The 10,483-nt window shown below is 46.3% G+C and overlaps 1 protein-coding gene across 1 annotated transcript; it reads left to right on the top strand.

Annotated features, from left to right (window-relative positions):
• Nucleotides 1-4,724: 4,724 nt before the first annotated feature.
• Nucleotides 4,725-6,724, top strand: cdc42ep3 (CDC42 effector protein (Rho GTPase binding) 3). Its single transcript, XM_084321600.1, has one exon. The coding sequence runs from the start codon at nt 4,960-4,962 to the stop codon at nt 6,094-6,096; it is 1,137 nt and encodes a 378-aa protein (XP_084177726.1). The 5' UTR covers nt 4,725-4,959; the 3' UTR covers nt 6,097-6,724.
• Nucleotides 6,725-10,483: the final 3,759 nt, after the last annotated feature.

The raw sequence follows: 10,483 nt of genomic DNA on the forward strand, positions 1-10,483 counted from the left end.
GAAACCCATGACCACATTCTGCACTGGCGTCTCCTTCGCCCGCCGCCACCCGCCCTGGCTCGGTGCTGGCCAACACGTGCCGTCCGCGCTGCTCCATTTGGGAGCGTTCCAAAACTAGAGTGCAATCTGGCCTTGACTCTGAGAGCTACGCGCACCTGCTCCGCTTCTAACGCCCCCGCGGAGGACAGAAAACGGAGTCATTGGGTCAGCACCGCGCTGGTGAGGCTTTATCCACAAGCTATCCGTGGCTATTGTTAATGACTTCATTTCCTCCTTGGGACATCAGAGCTGCGATTTTAGAAGTTCACTTTCTAATGATTGACGGGATGGAAGTTACGGCACTCGCACGATTGCTCCACCTGAACTGAACGTGAGCATTGGGTGTTCTGCAAAACACCGCCAACAGAGATGACAGAGCTGTATATTATTTTCTCTCGTAATTTGCTTGTGATCTCAGGCGTTCCAGTCTTGTTTGGCATAGAAGCCAAACTTCATCACCAGCAGGAGGGCTGATGTGAAGGTCAGGCTTTCACCGCACCAGCTGACCTCTCAGGGGGAACAACTGTTGACCTTGGCTTGATGTCTCCCAGCCAGTATTTCAGGAAGAGGGCTTGCTGCGCTGGTATAGGAATTCCTATACTTTCCCATCCATACTATTGATTTCAAACATTGTTATCGTCGATCATAATACATGAGCTCCGCATTTCTCATGCCACGGGAGAACACAGAGTCTGCAGTATAAAATTCCCAAAGGGAGCTGGTCTGATTTCAGACCATTAATCAATAACACGGCAGCGTCTGAGCCAGTGTTGAAGCGGTGACCTTCTTTTCTCCAGGATTGGTGTTGGTGTGTGAATGATAGAGCTATAACTGCAGCAATGCACAAACACTGAGCCCAACCTGTGTGAGGCGGCTTATGGGCTGACAGGTTCCGCGGTGGCGTTCGTCTAAGATTCCTATCGAGGCCAGCTTTCCCGGTGCAGTGTGAGTGCATCAGCTGTCAAGGTCACACGTGATGGGTCAGAGAGAGAGAGATGAGAGAGAGAGAGAGAGAGAGAGAGAGACAAAAAAGAGAAAGAGGAGGAGACGATTTTGTCGTATCCCTCCCTCATCAAACACTGCAGCATCCCCCCCTACCCCCTCCCCCTTTCCTCCGCTCTGTCTCTATTAGAAAACAAACACATTTTCTTTCACACACATGGCACACATTCAGGACTGCTATCTCTCACAAGCTGCAGTCAAGCACCTCTCGCACAAACACTCACATTCACACCGACACTCAAATACAGAGAAAGAGAGAGAGAGAAAGTGAAAGAGAGAGAGAGAGAGAGAGAGAGAGAGAGAGAGAGAGAGAGAGAGAGAGAGAGAGAGAGAGAGAGAGAGAGATGTTGCCGTTCGACACCCGTACATGTTCTGCATCCTTCCACTGTGTTTGTGGTGCTTATATATAGCCCCAGAGTGCTTGTTAAGTGACAGGTTTATTTACACTGTAATGGAATGCCTAAGTGAGAACAATTTCTATATAATTTCTAATAAACATACTGTGCCATTTGGTATCACGGAAGGACGTTTGCCAGTCTGTCAAAAAGGGACACCTATAATATTCTCAAATAACAGAATCAGATCAGATTGTTTAAATAAAAGAAAAAAACATGTTATCAAGGTAGGACATTGACTGGGAAAGTTAATACATGTGACGTCTTCTATTCAATGTGGAAGTGTCTCCCCCCCTCTCTCTCTTTCTCTCTCTCTCTCTCTCTCTCTCTCTCTCTCTCTCTCTCTCTCTCTCTCTCTCTCTCTCTCATCTCTCTCTCTCTCTCTCTCTCCTCTGGATAAATGTAGTCTACTTAGAGAGGGTCTGATAAGACTGCAGAGGTCAGTAGTGTGTCTCTATGGGGTCTGCTGCAGTCAGTAGTGTGTCTCTATGGGGTCTGCTGCAGTCAGTAGTGTGTCTCTATGGGGTCTGCTGCAGTCAGTAGTGTGTCTCTATGGGGTCTGATGCAGTCAGTAGTGTGTCTCTATGGGGTCTGCTGCAGTCAGTAGTGTGTCTCTATGGGGTCTGCTGCAGTCAGTAGTGTGTCTCTATGGGGTCTGATGCAGTCAGTAGTGTGTCTCTATGGAGTCTGATGCAGTCAGTAGTGTGTCTCTATGGGGTCTGCTGCAGTCAGTAGTGTGTCTATGGGGTCTGCTGCAGTCAGTAGTGTGTCTCTATGGGGTCTGCTGCAGTCAGTAGTGTGTCTCTATGGGGTCTGCGGCAGTCAGTAGTGTGTCTCTATGGAGTCTGCTGCAGTCAGTAGTGTGTCTCTATGGGGTCTGCGGCAGTCAGTAGTGTGTCTCTATGGGGTCTGCGGCAGTCAGTAGTGTGTCTCTATGGGGTCTGCTGCAGTCAGTAGTGTGTCTCTATGGGGTCTGCTGCAGCTGGAATGTTGATGCCTTCTTTGTCAAACTTCCTCCTCCTTCTTCTTCTTTTTGGAGGTGGTTGGGGGATGGGGTGGACTTGACTGCCCAGTCACTTTAGTGCAGCGGTGTAGTCTATCAGACGGTCACCGCTGACAGACCTCGCATAAGTAAATATGTCTATAAATGGGCAAGCACTCTCTCCCGCTCTCCTCTCTAGAGCACCCCCCCCCCCCCCCACACACACACACACTCCCCGCCACAAACCGTAGACTCCCTTCTTCATTGGTATATTTTTCACATTCTCCTCGGTTGCTATCGTCTTTCAAACTGGCCAACCAAATCTCATTCTACACCAACTGATTCTTCTATTCCCACACTATCCTAGTTGCCAATAATGAGGACATTTTCTACTGGCATAGAAAAATAATAGAATAGAATAGAAAAATACATCTAATATCCCCTTTTAAAGGAACACTCCAACATTTTGGGGAATACAATTATTTGCCATCTTCCCCAGAGTCAGACATGACGATTGATATCAGTTTCATCTATGTGTGTCCAGTAGCCCCAGAGAGAGGTCCAGGTACATGCTAGCCTATACAAAGACTGGAAGCAGCAGGGAGCAGCTAGCCATAGCTCTGTCAAAAAACGCCCAACAACTCCAAAACGGACGCACAGAGATGACATTGATTTCAATATTCTCATCTGACTCTGGGGAAGATGGCAAATAAGTGTATTTCTCAAAATGTTGGTGTGTTCTTTTAACCTTTGCCCATCAGGGTAGATTATTATGAAAGCTAACGGGCATATCCCGCCTTATTACATTTGAAGGGGAAACTGTGCACAACAAAAGCCTGAATCAAATCCCCATCTGCATCACCTTCTCCCTTAAGACCATGTAATCTCTCCCCCTCACCGACCCCCCTAAAGCCCCTCTCTTAACTCCCTCCCCAGCTCCCTCACTCCATGCTCTCTCCTCTCTCTCCATCTCCACCTATCTGTGCGTGTCTGAGCAGTAGCCCCTCTCCTCCTTCGCCTGCCCCGCTCTGATCCCCAGTAAAGTCCCCTTCGCCTCTCTATGTCCAATCTGACGTCCAGCTGTTCTACATTAGCACATGCAGAGTGGGGAGCCAAATGGGGATGTGAGTGGAATGGAGCAGCAGCCTTACTACTGTAGACACGGCGTCGTCCTCCTCTCATCTGGCTCTTATGCTCTCCAGATGCAAGGACATGATGAGGACGTTTTGGTGCACAGCTCTATAGGACTCATTTAGGAGAGACTTGTGTTGGTTTGGGAACCAGCTATATTCAGTGTTATTCAGCTATATTCAGTAGGTTTAGCATAGTTTAGCATAGTTTTACAAGCTACCACTTACTTCTCACTGGAAGAAGTTGAGCTACAGCAAAGCTACGCTCAAGAGAAATAGAGTTTGTTTACCTTGGTAACTAAAGTTGCTATTACTGCAAAATTATAACATAATAGGCTGACACAAAATGAACAGAAGTGTTTGCAAAAGGTACCACTCAGTTGAAAGTGACAACTACTGTAAGTACATAGTGTCTAGTGTAGGCTTCTTCTCACTTACAGAAAAAAAGTACAAAAATGTAAACTTGTAAAACTGCATTTGTTATGTTATTAACATAAAACTTGTTTAGCTTGAACCTGTACATTTTAGACCATTTCCCAAGACAACCATTTCCCAATGGTCACCTGTCAGCTTAGTTGTCATAGAATATCTTGTATGACAGGGAGAGGGGGGTTGATCAAAGGAGGTTTCACTCAAGAGAGGAGAGGTAGTGAAATTTATAATTTTTTTTTAAATTCTTTTACATTTTCTTGTAGTCCTCAGCCAAAAGTGTAGTTCCAGTTATTAACTAGTAAAATCACTATGCCGATTTGAATCTAGTTGAACTACTAGCAAGCTACTGTAAAATGTAGTCACACTGCTAGTTAAATTACATGTAGTGAAGCTACTCCCTAACCCTGGATATCTTTCTCTGATCTCTCCAGACCAGCGAGGGGAAAGGTCTCAAAGGGAACTTCAGTAAATCTGCTTCACGTTTTATTATATACACCTTGAATGGAATGCATTGTTGCAACATACAGTAGAGACTCTATGCAGACGCATCCTCACATGCAACATACCCCAGAAATGACAAATAAGATAGACAAAACAGTATCTTTGTAAAATGTCAAGAGCAAGTTCTGTGATACTGTACTGTGATACTGTACTGTGATAATGTACTGTGATACTGTTTGAACTAAGGACTGTGGACTGCCATTCTGATTATTTTCTGTCTTTCTTGTTGTCTTTTTCAGAAAAAGTTACCAGCTGACCATTCTGCACTCCCAGGCATCACCGGGAAAACTTGAAACCCCTGTCTCTCATCTATGACACAGCGACCAAGGTTATTTTTGGAGTTGCACATGACCGGCACATTGCTGAGAATGTAACTCGAGCATCTCTCCAGAGAGACCCAGTGTAAAAAAAAAAAAAAAAAATCATCTCTGCTGTCCTGTCCTACATATCTGAGATCTATTATTGTACGGCTGCAGCCATGCCGGCCAAAGCTCCAATCTACCTGAAACCCACCAATAGTAAGAAAGGGAAGAAATTTCGCCTGAGGGACATACTGTCCCCAGACATGATCAGTCCACCGCTAGGAGACTTTCGCCACACCATCCACATTGGGAGGGGAGGGGAGAGAGATGCTTTCGGAGACATGTCCTTCCTCCAGGGGAAGTTTGAGCTCCTGGGAGGGAAGGACCAGGTGGTTCGCCCTCAGTACGGAAACCCGAGTGAGTTCCTGAGGGCCCACAGCACCTCTGACGCCTCCTACGCTGAAACCCCTTCTCCAGTCCTGAAGAATGCCATCTCCCTCCCGACCATCGGCGGTTGCCAGGCCATCACCCTGCCCCTAATCTCCTCCACTGTGTTCTCCCTGCCACCTGACCCTCTGGACGACATGGTGGGGCCTACGACTCCCATGAGCGTTAACCGGGCGGCGGAGCTGGAGATCATGCAGATGGACGCGCTGCTGCGCTCCATGGACGTGTTCGGCAGCGCGCCGTCTCCTGGGGACATCCAATCGAAACCCGACGTCCTGCTGGACCTGCTGGAGGAACCGGGGAAGACGACCCCAGAGACGGTCACCAAAACGAACAAAATGAACAAGAGCGAAAGCGGCTTCGAGAAGCCCATGTCCTATTACATCAACGGCAACAGCCACGGCATCTACGAAGGCAGCTTAAACGGCAGCACAAGCAGCGACAGCTGCGACAGCTTCGACGGCAAAGGGAGCTTCAAGGGCAAAGGTCACGGCAATGGAATCTGCAAAGGCAATGGAGGCATCGGCGGCGGCAGCTACACAAACAGCAACTGCAACGTGAACGGGGGTTTCAACAGTAACGGCAACGGTAACTGCAACGGGCGCTTTAACCATGACATTAACGCGTGCTACAGGGAGAAGGTGCTCTCCGACTGCAACGGAGACTGGGTGGACAGAGACAGCGGGGTGGAGGAGGGCCGCATCTGCGATTTTGACTTTGAGTTCTCCAAGGAGAAGAGCGCATCGAGGGACTCCCTTGCCCAGATCACGGGCTCACTCCTCTCCCTCGAACTGGACCTGGGGCCTTCCATCCTGGACGACGTGCTCAATATCATGGACAAACCCGTGGTGAAGAGCAGGCCTTGAGCAGTGCCAAGGTCCCCGCAGAGGAGGAGGGGGAATAATGAACTACAGTATAGCCACGGAGAGAGAGAGAGAGAGAGAGAGAGAGAGAGAGAGAGACTCACAAAGCAATCACAATGATGTCTGGATATATCATTGTGATGAAAATTTGCTAAAATGGACAGGGCTGCTTTATGTTTTTATTTTCAAAACAAATAACTAGCTTCTATGGAGTGTTTTCTTCTTCACGTTTGTCTGTTGTGCCGCCAGCATGGTCAAGATGCATGCGCTATTGAATTACAACTAAAACACAGCCAGTGTGCCTTTGATTTCTCAATGAAATTAAGAATGATAAAGGGTAGTTTTGAGTTATTATCCTGATATCAGCAGTATATATGTAGAATAAGGTACTTTTAAAGTGTTGAGGTTGCTTTAGCTTTTTTTCTTTTTTCTTTCACACAATCCTCAAGCTCTGTCTGTCTCTCTGTGACAATAATGCATTGTGTGACTTTTAATGTGTTTTAACGAAGCACTGTTTTGTTTGTCACATGATTAGCTTGCCACGTGACTATGTCAAAGAACAGAATATTATGCATATTTGTGTTTTTAATATTGTGACACAAATAAATAAATGTTGTCCTATTCTGCTCAATTTCTTGCAAGGGTAGGTAAATCATGTTTGTGATTTTGGCCCATTTCATGTTCTAAAAATTAGACCTGATTTCACAGGGACTGACCGTGAAGGAAGGAAAGAGAAGGAGAGTGGGAAAGACAAGCAAAAAGAGATCATTTGAGAGAAAGAAAGAAAGAAAGAACTGCAGAATGAAGGAGAGAGGGATAGAATGGGGTTCTCTTCTCGCCCTCTGGCATTCCGGGCATTCTGCCTGCGTGCCCTGCAGTGGGTGCCCTGCAGTGGGTGCACCGCTGGGTCATCTCCCCTTCATCTGCCTAGCCAGGCGCTTGCTCCGTTTGTGTGCGTGTGGACGGGACAAGCAGAGGAGGGGGGGGGGGTCTTTAAAATTCCCCGCATTCCAGCTACAGAGCACAAGTGTCCAGGACCAGACATAAATCAGCTGTTTGGAGTGAAGGGGGAGGGACTTGTTCCTAGACCCCCCCCCCCCTCCTCCATCCATCACCCCTAGAGTGTATAGGGAGTTGTGGTTGTAAATGCCCCACTTACTACCCGCAGGCAAACTTTGTTCAGTACTAAGAGATGGATGGGCCCTCACCTCGGTCTATAGCAACAATAAAGAAGCGTTGACCCGGCGGTGTTAAAGCAACAGTCTAAAAGGGCAAGACAGCGGAGAGTACCCATGCCTACGGTCTCATAAACTTCACAACCCTCCTCACCCCCTGTCCTTCTATCTCCCATGGGCACTTCAGCTGAGGCGTATGTCGGATAAGTTGAGACAAGACCCTGTAGAAGTGTTCAGATGTAGGCCTGTTGTTCCTCTTGAAGCGCATGCACAGGAAGCCTTCAAGAATCCATGATAAGGAACTTCCACATAAGGTCTCCCACTCGGCTATTGACTCCCGACACACCCTCCTCGAACGTGCAACATCGAAAGTAGCCTATAGCGTTTCGCGTACACGTGCTAATTTCGCATCCAAATCATCAGTCGGGTTTGATTCCATTTCTGTCACAGAGCACAGCCCGATGTGGCTAACCTCACAGAATCACGCGGAAACCTTGGAATGTCCGTAAAAACAACCGCGACCGGCCCTGTTGAGGCACCTCGAGCCTGCCTGAACCAGATGTTAGAAGGAACATGAACATTACCCCCACACACACAAATAAAAGGCTCTAGAAAATTCTTTAGTCATAGGGAAATCCCCAAATAAGATCTGAAGAGTTTGTCAATGGTATGGCTGAAGAGTGCAACCTTCGAGCACAAGTAATGGAAACCTTGCCGTCGGGATGATTACTGTGTTTATACCTGCAATGGTACATTATTGACTTGATGACAGTCCTCATTTGACAGCCAGTGGATCCATAGTGAGCTCCCCAACTGTTTGCAGAGCTGTTGTGGCCACAGCAGTGTGTTGTGCAACACGTCATGACTATTAACTCAGAGACGCCAAAGATCTTTCACTCCAAACATCAGGAAATACGCAAATATTTTGTGAAATTATTTGGCGTTGAGCCTTGATAGTTTGTTAGGCCTAGAATAAAGTATAGTAAAGCCATTTAGGGTTTCCATTGGAACTAGAACCCTTCAACAGTTGGGTATGTGGCCTCTCCTGAACTGCCTTCTCTTGCTGCTAGTCTAGTCAAAAATGACCAGAGATGGAAGGTAGAAAATAGTCTTGTTGAAGTAGCTTTCTATTCTTGCAGGGCTGGGGCCACGGTAGTGGCTTGACCTGAGGAAACCCTGGACCCCGCTGGAGCAGGTTCCATTTCACACCATACAAATACAGCAATACAATCAGGCATTACACCCTGTAAGCCACACGCCCACGGGCACAAAACAGAACAATCTTCCACTTGTCTCACTGTCTTCAACTACAATCACGGTTTTCACGCACGCACACACACACGCACACACACACACGCACACGCACGCACGCACACGCACACGCACACGCACACACACACACACACACAGGTCACAAGCCCTGAAGGGACTAAACCCTACTGTAATTGGTAGTTTTATTATTATTATTATTATTATTATTATTATTATTATTATTATTATTATTATTATTATTATTATTATTATTATTATTATTATTATTATTATTTAGCTTCCGCGACATGTACCTCAACGCATAATGTGTCGGTTTTTATGCAATTCGCCATGTCGATAGTTACATGATCACACAAAAAAGTGGAACAAACAAACCTCATGGTGGCGCTATAACACACATTGAAATTGCTACTTCAAATGGCCGTATGTCATGAACCATATAGTAGAGGTGTGAACACGTCCTCATGCTGAACAGGTTTGCCTCAAGGACCCATAAAGTCTGCCATGTTGGATTTTCCACAATTCAGAATTAACTATTTCTTCCCTAAGGAATTTTTTTGGTCTTGCACCAATTTGAACCAAACCTGCAACATATATTCAGCCATTGTTGTCCAAGCCAGTGGAACCAGTTAGAAAAACATGGGTGCTGTGAACAAACAAAGAAAATGGTGCAAAATACACCAGTGGCGGCCGGTGGGTACTTCGCCACTAGGGGCGCTATACCAAACATTTTGCAAAATGCAAACATGTACAGTACAGTACCACGCAACACTCATGGCAAGACGTGAGCGATTCGACTCACGCTCACGGCAATGAATCGGCTCTTATGAACGAGTCGCTCAGCTGTTACTACAACAACACACAACCAGTCAAATAAAGTATAGTCTAGACTCTAATTCACAACTTGAAACACAATATATAAATAGAAAAGTTAGAAACAAAACTCGCCCGTCTACAAACACAGGCAGATCTCTCCCTCTCTCCTTCTCTCTCTCACACACAGCGCGACGTGGAATCGATTCGTTACACAATCAGACCTATTATATACCAAGAATAACTTCAGTATGAGTACAGGGCTGTACACATATTTTGCATATTGTTAAACGAGCCAAGGCTAGCTATTAAACTATCGATATGAATCGAACATCTGGGACCCTGATGTAAACAAGACAAACGTCTTTCTCTGGTCTGCATCCCCTTAACAATTGTGTGTATTGAGCCGTACTGTATTGTACCCATTCTGCAATCTGTTAATAAAGTTCTCATTCATTCATTCATTCAAACATAGACGATATTGAACAAGCCATAATCCACGTATTTTCAATCCGAGAGAGCTGCAGTAGTTAAATCAATGAGCCATCGATAAATAAACAATCAGCAATGTCTCGCTTCATGAATGGCCAGCAGTAGTACTGCTCCTAAAAAAACTATTTACAAACGTTAACGTTAAGCAGAGAGAGAGAGAGAGAGAGAGAGAGAGAGAGAGAGAGAGAGAGAGAGAGAGAGAGATTTCTTCAACCTCGAACCTAAATTCCTTAGCAACCCGTGTTACCAAGTAAACAAATCACGGAACGATAGCCTAGTACTACTAACGTTAGCTCCCAGAACGATAGCCAGTTAGCCCGCACCAGCCTAGTACTACTAACGTTAGCTGCCAGAACGATAGCCAGTTAGCCCGCACCAGCCTAGTACTACTAACGTTAGAGAGAGAGAGAGAGAGACTCACTGTTTAGTTGAAACGTCCAGGGCAGGAGAGCTTGATAAACGTGTATAATCCGCCATATAGCTTGTTAGCCAAGTGTTAGCTCAGCTGAGCTCGTCGACGTTAGCACAACACTCAACAAGTACATTCCTTTGTCCATTTCCGCTCGAACAGACTGCAAACTACCTGGCGTTCTATCGCCATGCTCTAAGACAAACTCTAACCTTAACCAACTTTGAAA

Source organism: Notolepis coatsorum (genome assembly GCF_963971535.1).
Source record: "Notolepis coatsorum genome assembly, chromosome: 9".
NCBI lineage: Eukaryota > Metazoa > Chordata > Actinopteri > Aulopiformes > Paralepididae > Notolepis > Notolepis coatsorum.

Coding starts and splice junctions, on each gene's coding strand:
- cdc42ep3 (XM_084321600.1), top strand. CDS start 4,960: ATGCCGGCCAAAGCTCCAATCTACCTGAAACCCACCAATAGTAAGAAA.